This window comes from Leucopleurus acutus (genome assembly GCF_964270905.1).
Source record: "Leucopleurus acutus genome assembly, chromosome: 3".
NCBI classification, from domain to species: Eukaryota; Metazoa; Chordata; class Mammalia; order Artiodactyla; family Delphinidae; genus Leucopleurus; species Leucopleurus acutus.
This window is the reverse complement of record NC_139145.1, coordinates 64,401,204-64,417,574: the sequence shown is the minus strand read 5'-3', so window position 1 is coordinate 64,417,574 and position 16,371 is coordinate 64,401,204. Positions and strand designations below refer to the sequence as shown.

General features: G+C 52.6%; 1 protein-coding gene across 1 annotated transcript in view; it reads left to right on the top strand.

Moving 5' to 3' along the window:
• Positions 1 to 1,903: 1,903 nt before the first annotated feature.
• Positions 1,904 to 16,371, top strand: part of JADE2 (jade family PHD finger 2) — a 42,514-nt gene continuing 28,046 nt past the window's right edge. The window contains exons 1-3 of the mRNA XM_082835143.1: positions 1,904 to 1,977; positions 6,936 to 6,993; positions 9,117 to 9,205. Coding sequence (XP_082691269.1) covers positions 6,936 to 6,993; positions 9,117 to 9,205 — 147 coding nt within the window. The 5' untranslated portion in view covers positions 1,904 to 1,977. The remainder of the gene's footprint in view (positions 1,978 to 6,935; positions 6,994 to 9,116; positions 9,206 to 16,371) is intronic.

The following is a 16,371-nucleotide window of genomic DNA, read 5'->3' as shown; positions in this document are numbered from 1 at the left end:
GTCCCTTTAACGTATGTTTGCAAACTGAGTCCTGGGTCTGGGTGGTGGTAGGGCTGCCTGGCCCCTCCTGCCAGGGTGGCATTAACTCCCTCCCTTCACTGGTAAAATTCCCAGTAGGACATTTGGCAGAAGAGCTGGGCAGGGAGCTGCCAACCAGGCCTGGCCCTGTCTCCTGGGTTCCCAGGGTGCTGGCTTGTCCCCTACCCTGACTTCTTCTCCCACCTTAGGGCCCCAAGTGAAGGCACCATCCCTCCCATCCCATCTTCCTCAGGCGGGTTGGGACTCGCAAAGTGATCTAACAAGAAGGGAAGGAAAATAACAACAGAGTAACTGTAAGAGGAAGGAATGAGTAATAAAGCCGACCCAGGCAGGGAGGAGGGCTTTTATGTTTAAGAGATGCTATTTGCTTTTTAGGTCACAGGCTGCAAAAACAGTCTTTGATCCGAAGTGGGCGAATAATTTATTGAGAAAGTTTGCATGGTAGGGGAAAAAAGGGATGTTTGTTTGATCTGGAGGCCTCTCAGTTGTCCCAAGTGCTGTTGGCTGTTGTTTAGAGTGGAAAAGCATTTGGTTCCACAGCAAATGCCTCACCGAGGGAAGTCCTCGCCCCAGGCAGCAAGACTTGCAGTGAATGTTGGTTTTGAAATTGTTTAGCCAAGGGTCTCCCCAGCACTTTTGGAGTTGAAGTGTTTAAGGATAGAGTTGTTTGGGCTCGGGATGCAGCAAATGTGTCCAGAACATTTCCCATCCAACAGGCTTTTCCTTTCCCTAAATTGCCTGGCTAAACGGCCAGTAACACTGATCCAAGAGGCTGTCAGAAATCTCCACTTAGCTTTCGTTGACAGGTGAGGTGGGACTGCTGGTCCCCAGCCCCCAAGTCCTTCCAGAATCATGAGATTAGGCTTTTGACACTGATTTCCACATCCTCAAGGTTGGGGGCAAGGTATTCTGGTTAATCAGTGTTCCAGTTAACAGGGAGGTACCCAAGACCCAAGTCAGAGGCTTCCAGTCCAAATTCTTAACAGCTCATCCAGCAGGCTCTTCGTGGGCCTCACAGTTTTCCCTTTAGGTTCTCCAAGGGGAGGCCAAGTCAGAGTTATGAGGAGGGGGGGTACCCCTTGCTTGCCCTGTCCTCCACATAGGACCCTCACTATGTGTCTCAAAGATGAGGAACCCAGGGGCTTCCCTGGTGGCGCAGTGGTTGAGAGTCCGCCTGCCGATGCAGGGGACACGGGTTCGTGACCCAGTCCAGGAAGATTCCACATGCAGCGGAGCAGCTAGGCCCGTGAGCCATGGCCGCTGAGGCTGCGCGTCCGGAGCCTGTGCTCCGCAACGGGAGAGGCCACAACAGTGAGAGGCCCGCGTACCGCAAAAAACCAAAAAAAAAAAAAGATGAGGAACCCAGGAAGATTCTCAGAAAACCTATAGGAATCTGGAATACCCCAGCCATACCTGGGAGTTGTAGGTCTGTGCCCTGTACACTGTACCCCCCGGGGGGGGAGGGGGGCAAGGTGCACTATTTGGAGCCAGACAGTCTAGGTTTGAATGCTAGCTTTGCAGTCACCAGCTGTTTTAATTGCTGAGTGCCTCAGTTTCTTCATCTGCAATTGGGGTTAATAACAGTACCTACCTCATGGTGGGTGTGTGGATTAAGCGATATATTGCACAAAGAAGACTATGCACAAAGCCAGGCATGTGGTAAGCACTTGATTAGTATTAGCCATTCTTACTGTTATTATGAATGACCTGGATAGGACCCAAATGCAGCTGACCTTTGATCTCTCCCCTTTAGGCTAGGCCAGAGAGCCAGCTCCCTTCTCTGAAGAAGGGATCAGAAGGACCCTGCAGTTGCCAATGGGCAGCCATCCATGGGAGCGAGTGGACTGAGCTTTGCCCTCTCTGAGGTGGAGGGTAGGGTGCGAAGGTGCTGAAGGACAAAGTAGACAAAGCCCCTTTCTGTCTCCCAGGATCCCCTTGGTATGTCCCCAGAACTGGGTCTGGAGGGTGGGTGTGGACAGTGTGTTCTAGGGGAGCTGGGTGCCCCCTGGGACACTTGGAATTGCAGGTGGGCAATGATGGGCGTTGGAGGAGGGTTAGGCTCCCCCGTGATTGGAGAAGTAAGTTTGAGCATCTGTGTGTACCAAATCATTTTTGTCATGGCAGTTACTGTCCCTGAGACGGCATCAAAGTTAATGAGAGATAGGAAACAGTGGGGCTCTGACCCCCGTTTAAAATGGTTTAAGAGTGTGCAGCTCTTGTTTTCTGAATGTCTGGCCTTCCCGACGCAAGCAGGCTCTGAGGACAGGTTTTCCAGCCGAAATATGATTAAATTGTATTAGCATCTTATTACATACACGCCTTAGTGGTCTGCCTCAGACAGGGAGAGTTTTTGTTTCTCTTTGGAAGATTGTGTCTGGAATGGTAAATTGCCTGCTTGAAAGCCTCCCCACCCCCCTTTTTTTAAGGAGGAAGACGAAATCCTGCTGTGTATGGTGGCAGGCTGGGTAGGCCTGGTGGCCCCCAGAGAGGAGAGGCCAGAGGCCAGGTTGGGGTGTTTTAACTGCCTAGGGAGCTGCTGCAGTAGCAGGCCTGAAAGGCCCACTGTTTCCAGGGTCAGCTGGAAGGGCGTTAATGGAGGCCCAGGGTGTTTATTTGAGTTTATTTGTGGAGAGGTCTTTAAAAGGGGGCTGGCATTGGGCATTGGTGTTTCAAGTCCAGACCCGAGGCCCCCACTAAGACCAATGGCTAGTGTTGCCAAGAAAACATCTACCACCAAATTGCTGCCCTATTACTGAGTTGACATTGATCGTTAGCCAGGAGCCCAACCAAATACAGCCTCCTGGAAAATGTGTGAGGTTAAGACAGGGAAGGCGGGCTATGCAAACGGGACCAAATCTTGGGCTGGGGTGTTTGCTCCCGCAAGCTGCGAGCAGGCCAGCTGGGCTGTGTGGTCCCACACTTCTAGAGGGAGGCGACAAGAACACACTCGGCACTCCATGTGTACCAAGTCCCTGTTATGTGCTGGGGCGCCAGCAGGGATCCAAACAGTTGCGCTTTTTACTCTCGTGGAACGTATATTCCCAAGGAGAAGGACATTCAACAAGTAGCTCAACAAACACAAATTGTGATGGGTGCTCTGAGGAAGCTGACCGATTGGGTGGTGGGCTTTCTGTAGATAAGGCAGCTGGCATAGACCTCTGTGACGTTTAAGCCGAAACTTGAAGGATGAAAAGTCAGACGTGCCTAGGCTGCGTAGACCATTCCAGGCAGAGAGCACACCTGTGCACAGGTCTTGACTCATGGACTGTTTGGTTTGTTTTGGGAAATGAAAGGAGGCCAGTTTGGCTGGGAAGTGGTGGGGATGGGGGCGGTGGTCAGTGTGTGGTAGGCAGGGGTAAGATCACGTAGGGTCTTATGGTCAGAAGCTTGAGTTTCGCCCTTTGAGCAGCAGGAAACCTTTGAAAGATTTTAAATAGGGCATGACATGATCTGATTTATGCTTTTTGAAGATCATTGTGGCTGCTGTGTGGATCTTGGATTATGAGGGAGCCATAGCGGAAGTTGGAAGATGAGTGAGGAGTCCCGCAAGAGATGAGACTGGCTTGGACCAGTATGGTAGCAGTAGAGATAGGGGAAATGTGGGTGGATTCTCACTGTATCCTGGAGGGAGGGCCCACTGGACTTGCAAGCGTTGGCGGTGGGGCAGAGGAGGCTGTGGGTTGCTGCTCATTGAGGGAACTCAAAGAGGGGACCCGAAGGAGAGCCGTGTGTGTCTCCGTGCTGGGGATGGTGTGGGAGTGCAAGTGCACTGGTGGCAATGGCAGGAAACGGGGACACTTTCTTTCCCAGAGTTTTCTCTGTAGGTAAGGTTTCAGGAGCACTTTCTGCCCCTAAAAGCAAGTGCCTTGTGACCCTGAGGTATTTTCCCAGAGCAGACCTTGCTTTGGGAGAGGTTGGGGGAGGCAGTGGAAAAGGAGAACCAGAGGCCAAGACCGTATCTTGGCACTCCCATCCCCCACCTGCATGTATAGCCCTGGGTTTCAGCTTTGGTAAAAGAGTCCTCCCTGTCTCCTTTGCTGGGTTGGAGAGGGCCTTCATGGGGCAAAAGGCTATGCCGCAGGGGGAGCCCAGGCCTCATTTGGGGCTTCATTAACCACGGACAGTAGAGGCTCACCTGAGGCAGGGAGGCCTTTGGAACAGACTTGGTTCAAAGGAAGGAAGCAAAGCAGTGGTTTCCCGCTGAAGCCTAGTTATTATTCCAGTTAAGCCACCGCAGAATCTGCTCCCTTAATAACACCCTGCTAAGGAGGACTCTGGGGTGTTTCATGGAGGGCAGGTTGGACGGGCGGCTGGCTGAGGGTGGGTGCAGGTCTGCACGCCGACGGGGCACTCTGGTCCTAGGCAGTGAGAAGGTCATTGGCAGTCAAGAGGTCCTGTTGCAGGGGACCTTGCTTACTGTACAGGCTCACTGCCTCGCTGAGGAGGCCTTCAGGTGGGCGCTGGTTAGGAGGACTGTCCACCTGGCCCGAGTCCGCGTGGAATTAAGAACCAGCACTCATACGGAGTGCCAGCCACCGTGCTAAGGGCTTTATACTGCTCTCATTTACTCACCAGCTGATTCTGGCCCACAGATGTGTTTAGTTTGGCCCTCTTAAAGTGTTTTAAAAATCTGAATCAGTTGCCAACATTTTAAGTTCAGGAGATTTATGTAAAATTCCAGATCCAGTTTGTGTCCTTTGGGAGGTGTGTCTTTTCCAAGGTCCCTGGTCTAGTGAGGGGTGCAGGTAGGATTTGAACTTGGCCTCCCTGAATCCAGTGCTCCTGCTTTATACGCTACGAGAGAGCCTGGCTTGCAAGTGCCCCTTTTCTGGAAATGAAGAGCAATGCAATTCATGTAGAGGATTGCGGGAGAAAACAGGTGGGTGCACTTAGAGCACCTCTCCCCCTGCTCCTGTTCTACCTGTGAAAGGGCTGGGTTGGCAAGATGTAGGCTAGAGTCAAGAGTTCTGTTAAAGTCACCTCATCACACTCAGACCCCGGAGGATAGCAAGGATGGGCAGCTGTGGGTGGTGGAGCATTATTGCCCCATTCAGTGTATGACCTGAGCCACTGGGCTGCTTGCACTGGGCTGCACAGAGGCAGGGTAGCCTAAAGGTCAAGAACATGGTCTCCTGAGTCAGACCTCTTACGAGCACTGTGATCTTGGGCAAGTCACTTAACCTCTGAGCTTCATTTTCCTCAGCTGCAAAAGGGAAGCAGCCATCAGGCCCACCAGCACCAAAGGGCTGTTCTGAGGCCTCAGTGAGCTCCCTGTGTACCAGGACGCACCCCCTCCCCAAGCAATGGATGCTTAGCAGTTTTAGCTCTTGTTCCTGCCTCCTTGGCGTCCATGCTACCACCAGGTATCCCTCCATACCCCCACACCCTCTAGAGAGCACTTTGCCTGCACCTTTGGAGCTGGGCAGCAAGCAGTGCTAGTGAACCTTCCTGTCATCCTGATCCTGCTACTGGGGACACAGGGGTGGAGAGGAGCTCCTGGCTAAGGTCAAGTATGAGGCAGGAGGGTACTTCTGAATAGCTCAGAGTTCTGGGTAGTCACACCCCACCTTAGAGAGCCAATGCTCCCTGGTCTCTGCAGGGCCACAGTCAAATAAGGTGACCCCCAGGCTTGGGCATGAGCAGACTTGGGATGACAGCAGGTGGCAAATGGGATTCCGAGTGGGGGTGGGGAGCCTGGCTGGCCTGCAGCTGGGACGGGCAGCTGGGCTTTTTCCCTACTGACACTGGCTCCTTGTCCTTTGCTGTGGACAGTGAGGCAGCCCAGGGTCTAGACTGACAGGAACACGGTGGAAAGCACTCTGGGCCCTGAGCCCCAGGTCTCTTCTCACGTTAGGACTCGGCCACTGACTAGCTGTGAGACCCGGGGCAGGTTAACAAGCCACTCAGTGTGCTCCCCTCCAAGAGGGGACAAGAGCAGGCTCTGCCACCCAGGACTCTGCAGGATTAGAGGAAATAGTGGGTGGGAAAGCACTTCCAAGAGGCAGGAGCTGACAAGAGCACAAAGGCAGCTCAGTGTGGGCTCAGGGATCAGACCACGTGGATTCAAATCCCAGTTCAGCCAGTTACTAGCAGGACAAGGCACTGAGCCTCCTCTGTAAAAGAAGCTAATAGCTCACAGCTCCCCAGGTTGTTAGGACCTGAGATAGCATGGGTAGGGGAAAGAGCTCAGTATGGAAGAGCTGCCCTTCCTACCTCGAAGTTAAATACTGTCGTGGAGAGAAAGTTGGTTTTTTCTTTTATCTGCAGAAGGACATTGAGGGGAGGGAGGGCAGCCCAGCCCAGCCCATTCACCCTGGGCCTGGTGTGGCTCAGGGACCCAGCTTGCAGCCTCCCTGCCCCCACCCCATTTCCACACCCCTCTGGCTGCCGCTCTCAGTATGTGCCCTCAGTGCTGTCTGGACTGGCTTGTCCCTCAACTCCGATAACCTGATCCTCCTGGAAGAGTCAGTCTTGTTTCCTGTGCCCTCCCTCCTCAGCACCCAGCAGGGTACCACTTGTAACTTGCAGGTGAGAGTGGATTCTTCGGTGGGCCCGAGTTTCCTTGAGTGGAAGCTGGCACTGGGCAGGTCCTGGTCTCTGTTCATTCTGGGGCTGCTGACCCCCCTTGCCCTCCCTCGTCTTTGACCAGACTCTCCGTTGTCTGAGGCTCTGGGCTCAGGAGGTGGGAGACGCCGCCCCCTCTCCCAGCCCCCGGGCGCATGTAGGTGGGCGGGGAGAGGGCGAGGCTGGCGAGGAGAGGGCGAGGGCACCACCTTGTTCGTGCTCTTTCTCTGCAGTGGGTGAGTGTGGGGAGGAAGGTTATTGGGCAATTTTCTGAGAGACTGAGGATTTCCCAAGCCGCCTGTGAGTATAATGGGGCCTGCCTTTCATTGCAGATGGAAGAGAAGAGGCGAAAGTACTCCATCAGCAGCGACAACTCTGACACCACCGACAGTAAGGCCTTCCATCTGGGGCTCCTACCGGGAAAGCGTTTGCATAATTATCAGGCCCACAGGCCCAGATCGGGGGACACTGCCCCATGGTCTCAATGTTGATGAAAGCATAAATCAGGCCGGGTCCCTCTGCTCCTAAGAAAATCCCCACACCACTATGGCCTCCAGGGCCTTGCTGTCCTCTTTACTCTACTCCCCTTTACCCTCTAGCTCTCAGCCCCATGTGTTTTGCTCTGGTTGGAACAGATCAACTCCCCTCTGGGCCTTTGCCTATGCTGTTCTTGGCTGCTAGGAACACACCCCTCTCCCTCTGGCCCTGCCGTTGAGTCAGGGCCCTGTAGAAGTGTCCACACAACAGATAAAAAACCTGTCACTCTTCATTATAGTGACCTGATAAGTATCATTTCCTAACCAAGTATCATTTCCTTATTAAGGTAAGCTCCTTGATAAGAGGGGTTATGTCTTGCTGACTGCTGTATCCAGCTAGATCGGGCACATAATAGGTGATCAGTAAATGTTTGCGGAAAAAATTAATGAAGGAGTCTGACCTTCATGGGATCTTGGCAACAGAACCTCAGGGTAGACTTGTGTGGGGGCTGGGTGTGCCAGCCCTGGATATGGGGGGGGCACTGTTACAGAGAAAATGGGGCTTAGGGAGCCCCTTCTGAAATACGGAGGCGAAAAGGGAGGTTTGTGTCAGGTGAGGGCTTTTTTCTGGTACTAGAAGGCAGCTCTTCTTAGATGCCCTAAGAACCTGGGCCTGCATGAGCCAGTCGGAGTAAAAAGTTCCATTCTGCCCTGTGTAGGAGAGACACTCTGCCAGGAAGATCCCACTTAGCGGTGTCCTCTGGTGAAAGCCCAGGCTGAGGAAGAGCCTGCGCTGCCAGGGAGGCCGGGCCTGGAGCCCTGCAACGGTAGACCTTAGTTTGTTCACGTACGTGGTGAGCAACTGGGATTGGGGAGATCTCCAAGGCCCCTTAGAGCTCCCGGAGTTCTCTAATCCCCCGCAGCCTGAGGACACATGCACTAGAATGAGAAATCAGGTCCCAGCCCCTTCTCTCCCTCCAGGTTTCACTCAGTGTCCTTTGGGGTCTGTTTACTCAGCTTGGCTCTGGTGTCTGACCTGGCCCGCTGTTCCTCCCTGCAGCAGTAGATCACAGCGTCCGGCCCTTTGTGGCTGCAGTCACGCTGCCTGTGGCCTGTTTCAGCAGAGCCAAGAAGAACTGCATCCTCTGCTTCTAACTTTATTTCAGGCAAAGGAACCCTTGAGGGCCAGGTGCCCGCAAGGGAGAGCATCTGGGCAGCTGAGCCCTGTTTCTGCATTGGAGTTGGGCCAGGCTGAGGCATCCTCCCTTTTCACCAGTCCCCACCACTACCCATCCGTAGCTGCTGCTCCTTTGACCCATAGGAGTGGGGGCCAACCTGAGTGTAGTCCAGCGAGGGCCTCTAGACCCTAGTGATGTAATAGGTAATCTTAATCAAGGCAGTGCTGTGTGCCAGGGACCGTGCCAAGACTTTACAGGCATGATATCATTTAATTCTCACAACAACTCTTTGAAGATAGTTATTCTCTGCCCCCATTTTATAGAAAAGCAAGCTGAGGCTCAGAGAGACTAAGTCATTCGTCCAGGGTGAGGAGCTAGTAAGCGGCTGAGCCAGGGCTCGAGGTTAGTCTGTGGGTCTACTTTAGAGCAGCAATCTTCCCACTACCTTGTCTCGCCTCTGCATACCCAGTGGGCATCATCCCAGAGTGTCTAATCAGCAGTGGGGGTGGAGAGTGGCCACAGAAGGCTATTATAGCCCTCCTTCACCAAGGAGGAAGCAGAGGACCAGAGAGGGCAAGGGATTTGTCATGGATCACACACAGGAAGCTCATACTGAGTCCTTGTCCAAACTGCCTTTCACCTCCCAGGCGTCTTCTGGCTGGTGGGTAGAGGAGGCATCATGTCCCCATTCATTGTTGGAAAGGCCCAGAGCAGGGACAGTCCACCAGGTGCTTACAGAGGCCTCCGCCGCCTGAACATTCAAGCCAGAGCTTTCCTGACAGACCTCCTTTCCTTGGACATGGGTGGGTGGTGTTCCTGGCCTTCCAGGGGCGCCTCATGGGCTGTGCTCTCTCTGCAGGTCATGCTACATCTGCATCAAGATGCTCCAAACTGCCCAGCAGCACCAAATCAGGCTGGCCCCGGCAGAACGAAAAGAAACCCTCAGAGGTGGGTAGTGACAGGTATCCTGGAGAAAGATGAAACAGAGGTGGAAAGGAGAGGGAGGGATGTATGGGGGAAGTACAGGTATATGGGGGGGAGAGGATTCCTGGCAGAGGGTGCAGTCATTGCAGAACAAGACCAGTATGGCTGAGTAGAGTGGATGGGAGGAAGGGGTGGGGGAGCCAGTTCTCATAACCTTGTAGGTTGTTGTAAAGATGTTCCTATTGATCTGAGTGAGAGGAGAAGCCTTTCAAGGATCATAAGCAGGGTAATTATATAGTCTGCTGTTTTAATGAAAGGTCCCACTGGCTGCTGTGAGGAGAAGGGAATATGAGGGGCAAGGGTGGGAGTGGGGAGGATTCTTTGGCAGTGGTCCAGGAGAGAAATGATGGTGGCTTAGAGCTGAGTGATGGCAGTAGAGTAAGAAACAGTAGGATCTGGGACATTCTGGAGGTTGAGCCAAGAGTGACAGGATTTGCTGATGTAGGGATGAAGGGTGGAGTCCTCAAAGTCATCCAGTTAGGTCATCCACTCCTTATTGTGCCCATTTCACATGCATCTGCCCTTTAAGCCTTCCTTACTTTGACGCTGTTTCTTGGGACAGGTAGAGGTACTTATGGCCTCTGGAGCTGTGGAGAAGAGCTTTGGGGGTGGGTAGACAAATGGACATGCGATCCTGCCTCTGCAGCCCCTGAAAAATTGCATCCTAGAACCTCATCGCTCCCTCTTAGGTCTTTAATGCATTGCACTGGGCACAGAAGAGACCCTTGGCACAAATGAGGCTGCCAGAGCATTGAGTACCCAAGAAGGGGGTTGCTTTTGAATCTGACCCTTAAGAGAGAGATTGTTCTGCAGCCCACAGAGTAGCCAGGCACTGGGCTAGACACTACTTTTTTAACCCTCCTGTTATAATAAGGAAATTGAGGATCCTAAGGTTATACAGCCAAGATGTGAGGTTCTTGGGGCCAACCGCGCGAAGGGTGGGAAGGCTTAGAGTTCTGGGGCAGAGCACTTGGCCTGGGTTGAGGGAGGATATCTTTGTTCTGAGCCTGGCAACCTCCTCTCCCCTCCCTCACTGCAGGGGCCATCCTGGAGCTGCTATCATTAGCCAGTCCCTAGAGGGGGTCTTCCGAAAAACCTTGCATTTGAAAAAGGACTCCCCGCCTCCTCCGGGAGCTGGCCTACCCTGGGGCTCTCCTTTTGTGGGGTTGGGGGTGGGGACACCTTTGAGACCTGAAACCTCCCATTCCCATCCCCCAACCTAGTATCCTCCCTTGGCCCTATAGGGGAGTGGTGGAGATAGAAGGAAATATCTCCAGGAATGCAGTCAGGACTGGAATGAAAGCAGGGGGTGAGGTGGGCATGGGAGGATGCTGTTCTTGAGGCTCTTGGCACCTCCTGGTCTAGCCCTGCTCAGTGGGAGGAAGGCATGTGCTCATGTGCACTGGGAAGTAGGATGCAGAGTGTGCTAGGGCCCTGGGAGTCCCTGGGACCACCCCTCCACCCGTCTGCCCCCACCCCCATCTTGAGAGCTGCAGGGGCTCCCAATTACTACTAGGGTTGGATTAGTAAAACAATAGCCATCTTTTGTGCCTTCCTGGTCCTGGAAGGCAGGAATTGTTCTGCCTGTTTGGGAGCTGAGGAACCTGCCTCTCAGAATCCCACCTGCCCCCTGCTTTCAGGGGCTATTCAGATTGGAGAAAAGAGGGGAAGTTCTGGGGAGGCCCTGGGGCTGGCTTAATCCCTTCCCCTGACTCCCCCTTCAAGCCCCAGTGGGAGGCAGGGCCTCCTCTCAGGGCGGAGATCCCTGGGGCAGTGCTGCCATCTACACCGGGGATAGGCAGGCAGGCTAGGGGGAAACAGGTGTCAGGCAAAGGCTGAGGGGAAAGGGTGATTTGCATGGGGCTGAAAATTCCCCTGCCTCTTGGGTTTTCCAGCGCAGGGCCTTTGAACCTTTCCCCACCTAAAAATAGAGTCAAACCATTGCAAGGGTGTTGATCCTCAGCCGTGCTGGGGACTGGCCATGCACGGCCCTGGGTTCAAACCCAGGAGCCTCTGCAGGGGGCTCTGAGGCCTGACTGGAGACACCCGCCCTCAAGTCTTAGGCTCCAGGCGAGCTGAGGAAGTCTTCCCCGCCTTGAACTGTCGCCAAGGACAGGCTTTTCCTCCCACAGCAGGCTGGAGAGCAGCCTGCGAGGTTTCCCTCGTCCCCTAAGTGAGGAGGCTGAGCCATAGCCGGCATAAATTCCAAGTTATCGTGGGGCAGAGAGGAAACCATCAATGAAAGCTTCCAAATTATTTGGCTCATGAGAAGGCGGAGATGAAAGCGAGGATTTGGCGGCAGATAACGTTTGCAGTAAATCTCTTCACTGGGCTGTCCCTTCTCTTTCTGTGCATGGGCTGGAGAGAAAGGCCTTTATAATCTGCTGGAGCTGGGGGCCGAGGGCTATGGACACCTGGTGAAAGGGCATCTGGAGTCCCTTCTGCTCAGTCCCCAGAGTAAGAAGCCGGTGGGGTCGTTTTCAGGCTGCTCACACGGTCTGCTCCCACTCTGGCCCAAGTTCCCAGCCTCAGTGCTTGCAAGTTGATGTGTGTGGTGCAGGAGTCCCTTCCTGGTGGCTGCAGAGCCACGGGATCCATGGTTTACTTCGTCTGCTCATCTGTGAAGGTGGACATTGATGGGTGGCGATTCGAAGATTAGGAGTATTTGGCATAGCAGCAGCACTGGCACGTAGAGAAGCCACCAGCTATGGAAAGAGCTGGGGTTGGGTTTAGGCGACCCTGGCAGGGCTGCCCCTGGAATGACCTGTGCACTCTGAGGGTGCGGATCAAGGAGCACGCTATACACCGGAGGGAGGTGCCCCAGGCTGGAACAAAGTGATCTGACCAGGAGTCAGGACCCTGGACAGGGCCAAAGCCTTGAGGCCCAGCTTCCCTTCTGGCCCTTAACCAGTGGGTGGCCTCCCTCATCCTGAGTGAAAGGGGACTGCAGGCCTCAGTACTGGGGGCTGAAAGAACAGGCCCCTGGGATTCCTGGGAGGCTGGGTTAGGATTTTTGGTGGGAGTACACTAAGTCTGAAGTTGGCCCCAGGATCCCGTTTGGCAGTGGAGGGGAAAGGTAGGGCTGACCCCAAGCACACAGGCTGCTGCCTTCCTCTGCTCTGCCTGCCAGCGGGATCCCAACAAAGCTGAGATCTGTCCCTTGGGGCTTAAGTCGGCCAGGCTAGTCCTGAAGGAGAGGAAGGGATTAGCCTGGTTGGGGAGGTGATATTAGTGCATAAACCATGCTGAGGCCTTGGCTTTCTGGCCTGGCCTGTCTCACCAAATAGCATGAACATCACTTAGTGGGTCATATCTGTGAGACCTTATAGAGATCACAGACCAGAGATTATTTTGTTAAATACCAATATCACACCCCAACCCTTATCATTCCCAAGAATTCTGACTTAAGTGTTCTGGAGTAGGGCCCCAGGTACCTGTACTTTTTAAAAGCCCTCCTGCTGGAAGCCAGGCTTAAGAACTACTGCCATAGGGTAGGAATAAAGACGCAGACGTAGAGAACGGACTTGACACAGCGGGGGAAGGGGAAGCTGGGACGAAGTGAGAGAGTAGCAGTGACATATATACACTACCAAATGTCAAACGGATGGCTAGTGGGAAGCAGCCGCATGGCACAGGGAGATCAGCTCCGTGCTTTGTGACCACCTAGAGGGGTGGGATAGGGAGGGTGGGAGGGAGGCTCAAGAGGGAGAGGATATGGGGATATATGTGTACCTATAGCTGATTCACTTTGTTGTACAGCAGAAACGAATGCAACATTGTAAAGCAATTATACTCCAATAAAGATGTTAAAAAAAAAAAAAAGGGGGCTACTGCAATAGACCTTTTCCCCTGATCTGCTAAGACAGGAGTTTCTGGCTTGGTCCTCCCTGGAAGTTGAGGGAGGAAGGGAAGGCCTTCCAGCCTGGGTCCGTGACCTAAACAAAGGCTGGGAGTGTGGGTGGGAGCATCCCGCAGCTCACCCCTTCTCCCAAAGCAGCCAGGGGACTGAAGGTTTCTGCCAAGCCCTCTGCCTGGCATAGGTGGGAAGGGCAGTTTGAGAAGAGACCCGGAGGCCATCCTGTGGTTTGGAGGCTGCTGTTTGAAGCTGTATCTTCCTCAGGCCTGGGGCAGAGAGGCAGATGGAGGGGCAGTCCGAGAAGCGAGGGTTTCCCCTAGGCAGGCTGTCTTGAGGTAGAAAGCTGAAAGCTGTGTTTTCAGGAAGTCAGAGTCCCCAGAAGTCAGCCAGTGGGCGGGGACATAGGTCCTTAGGACCCTAGGACTAGTGATAGTGATTAAACTCAGCAGACACTTGAGAGCACCTACTAGGCCCAGCCTAGTGCTAGGGGGCACAGAAAATGCAGGCCCTATCCCTGGGGAGCTTGTCCTCTGACTGTTAGCAGGATGCAGGTGCTATACAGGAAAGTGTCCGTTATGAGAGGTGTGGCCGCTTTGCCACTAAGGAGCTCTGTGACCTTGGGCAAGTAATAGTTTCTCTCTGAGCCTCAGGGTCATCATCTATAGAGCTCTGCCCTGCAGTTACTGTTCTGTAGATGTGACTGTCCTGCCCTGAGGCCTGCGGAGCCTGAGGGTGGGGGAGATCCCAGACATGAGTGGAAGTGAAGCTGGCCTCCCTGGGATGGAAGCCTGGATGGTCCCAGAGCCGGGTGGGCAGGAGCTGGCCTCTTTTTTAGGCCCTGGTGACAAACTGTATATACCCCTAGATGAGAGAATGGGGCTTCTCTGCAGGTCCACAGGGGCCCTTCACCAGTGCTCAGCCTTTCACCCCTGGGACAGGGCCCAGGAGAAGGAGGTGACCCTGTGAACAGCCTCTGCCACCAGTGGAGTGTCTTCCTGACCCAGGGTCTGTGAAAGTTCCTCTATAAGGATGGCCTTCCCTAGGAAAGGCAGCGAGTGGAGAGTGAGAATGCAGTATATCTGCTTGACCCATTGCTTTTGAAAATGGGCCTCTTCCTCCCTGGGTGAAGGCAAGGGTGACCAGATTGTGCTGGGGTGCAAAGCCACAGGATAAATAAAGGTGCCTTCTTGGAGGAGCCAGAGGTGTTACCCAAATGTTTGAAATAACATATTTTATATTAAAACAATGATGGCCTATGTTGTAGCAAAATGCTCCCAAACTTGAGAAGTAAAACAGGAGGCTCCGGAAAAAAAAAAGTTTTTTACTTGCCCCTGTGGTTTTGAGCGGTGTTTCTAGCCAACAGTTCCTCTGCTACCCTGGGAAGCAGGCAGGCAGTGAGGGGAGCCCTTCCTCTGGGCTAAGCGCCTGCTCTCTGAGCCTCCCACTGCCTTCCTCTGGGGTGGGGGGCAGAATCCACTTCTCGTATAGTTAGAAACATTGCTGCTCCCGCCAACTGGAAAGGCCTCCTGGCCTCTGGGACTTGTCTTGCAAAAGAAATGTGTGTAATAAATTCTCTTTAAGAGCAGGAAGTGCTGTTATCCTTGTGAAAGAGAAAGATGTTGAGTGTGTGTGTGTGTGTGTGTGTGTGTGTGTGTAAATGTCTGACCAAATTAGCCTAGTGGTAGCTTGAATGGGACTGGGAGGCTATTTCCAGAGCCCTTCTCTGGAATGTAGGCCTAATTTTAAGTATCTAAGTATGCTCTTGGCTGAGATACTCTTTATCAGTTTCCAGCCCAAGAAAGAGATTTTTTTTAAAAAGAAGAAATAGCTGACTGGTTTGCAGGCAGCATTACATTGGTTAAAGGACAGTGCAGACCTTAGGCAAGTGGTTTAACCTCTCTGAGTCTTGTTCTCCACATCTGTAAAGTGGGAGTAATATGAATTGGGTGAGATTGTATATATATAGCATTTAGCACAGCACCTGGCATACTATAACAGGGCAATCACTTTTCACTATTAGCTGTTCTTTCTAATGGAATGAGGTGCTCAGAAAAAAAACTGTGATTTCAAATGAGGTACCGGTAGTAATTTTACTTGGCTCTTTCAGGACAGACTGTGAAACATCCTTTGGGAGATTAGAGAGAGGGGGCACTCCTAGCTTTGCATTGGGACTTTTGATGTGGACAGAGTCAAGGAGAGGCAGTCCAGGCCAAAGCCATTTTCATTGGCTTTGGGACAGTGACCAAGACCAGTTCCTGAGTTCCACCTGGAAGAATCCTTTGGGCCAGACCTCTGTCTGCACTCTCCCTGCTAGGAGGACAGGACAGGAAGTTTCAGAGTTCAGTCATACTTCAGACCAATCCTGGGGTGCATTCACTTACTCACTCACTTGTTCCACAAGCATTTCTTGAGTACCTGCTATGTGCCAGGCGCTGTGCCACAAACAGGCACAATGATAAGCACGACACATGCAGTCTCTGCCTCTCTCAGCTTGATTATTAGAGGAGATGGACATTAAGCAAATAATTACACAAATAATCATATTCTGTAATTATGATAGGTGTTGGAGCTTTTCCTTAAGTGACTGAACTACCCCTCGTGCCTCTTGGTCTGAAATACACTATGATATAATACTTCACCCTTGAGAAAAGGAAGCAGAAACTAAGGTCCCAGGATGAAATGTTCAAATAACATTCATAAATCTTGTGATCATATACAGAAACTCTTAGCACAGCAGAGTGAAAGTTGCCTGTTGTCATGGTCTTTATTTGCTTTTGGACATCATGTCAGACTCCAGACATGACATGCTTTCTGGCATAGCCCGTTTTTGGTTCTTCTGGGGAAGTAGGTACAGAAAGCCTCCATAGACTTTTCAATGCTTGTGGTCTTCAGTCTTGGGAAAAGGAACTAGAGGGCAAGCCACGTGCAGTTTCCCCGCATCTGGGCAGAGCAGGGTCTTCAGCTCCCTTCAGAGCTGTGTTGGCACCTCTGGCACTCACATTGGTTACTAGATTAGAGTTGTAGACCTTTAAACGTTCTTCATACTGTTTGAAGAAGCTACAATTAACATCTCCCAAGCAGCTCAGCAGAACTTGGTTGCTAGGCAGCAGACCCCTAAAGACAATTTGTCAATTTCTGCCAAAAGGGAAAAATAGTAAACATTCACATTCTTAGAAAATTGCTTGTTTTCCAGCTTCCAACTTCCTTGCCGTGGCAAGGCCTCCAGTTCATCAGTGTCCATTTTATTCCTTATTTCGTTTTCATAAATAATTCA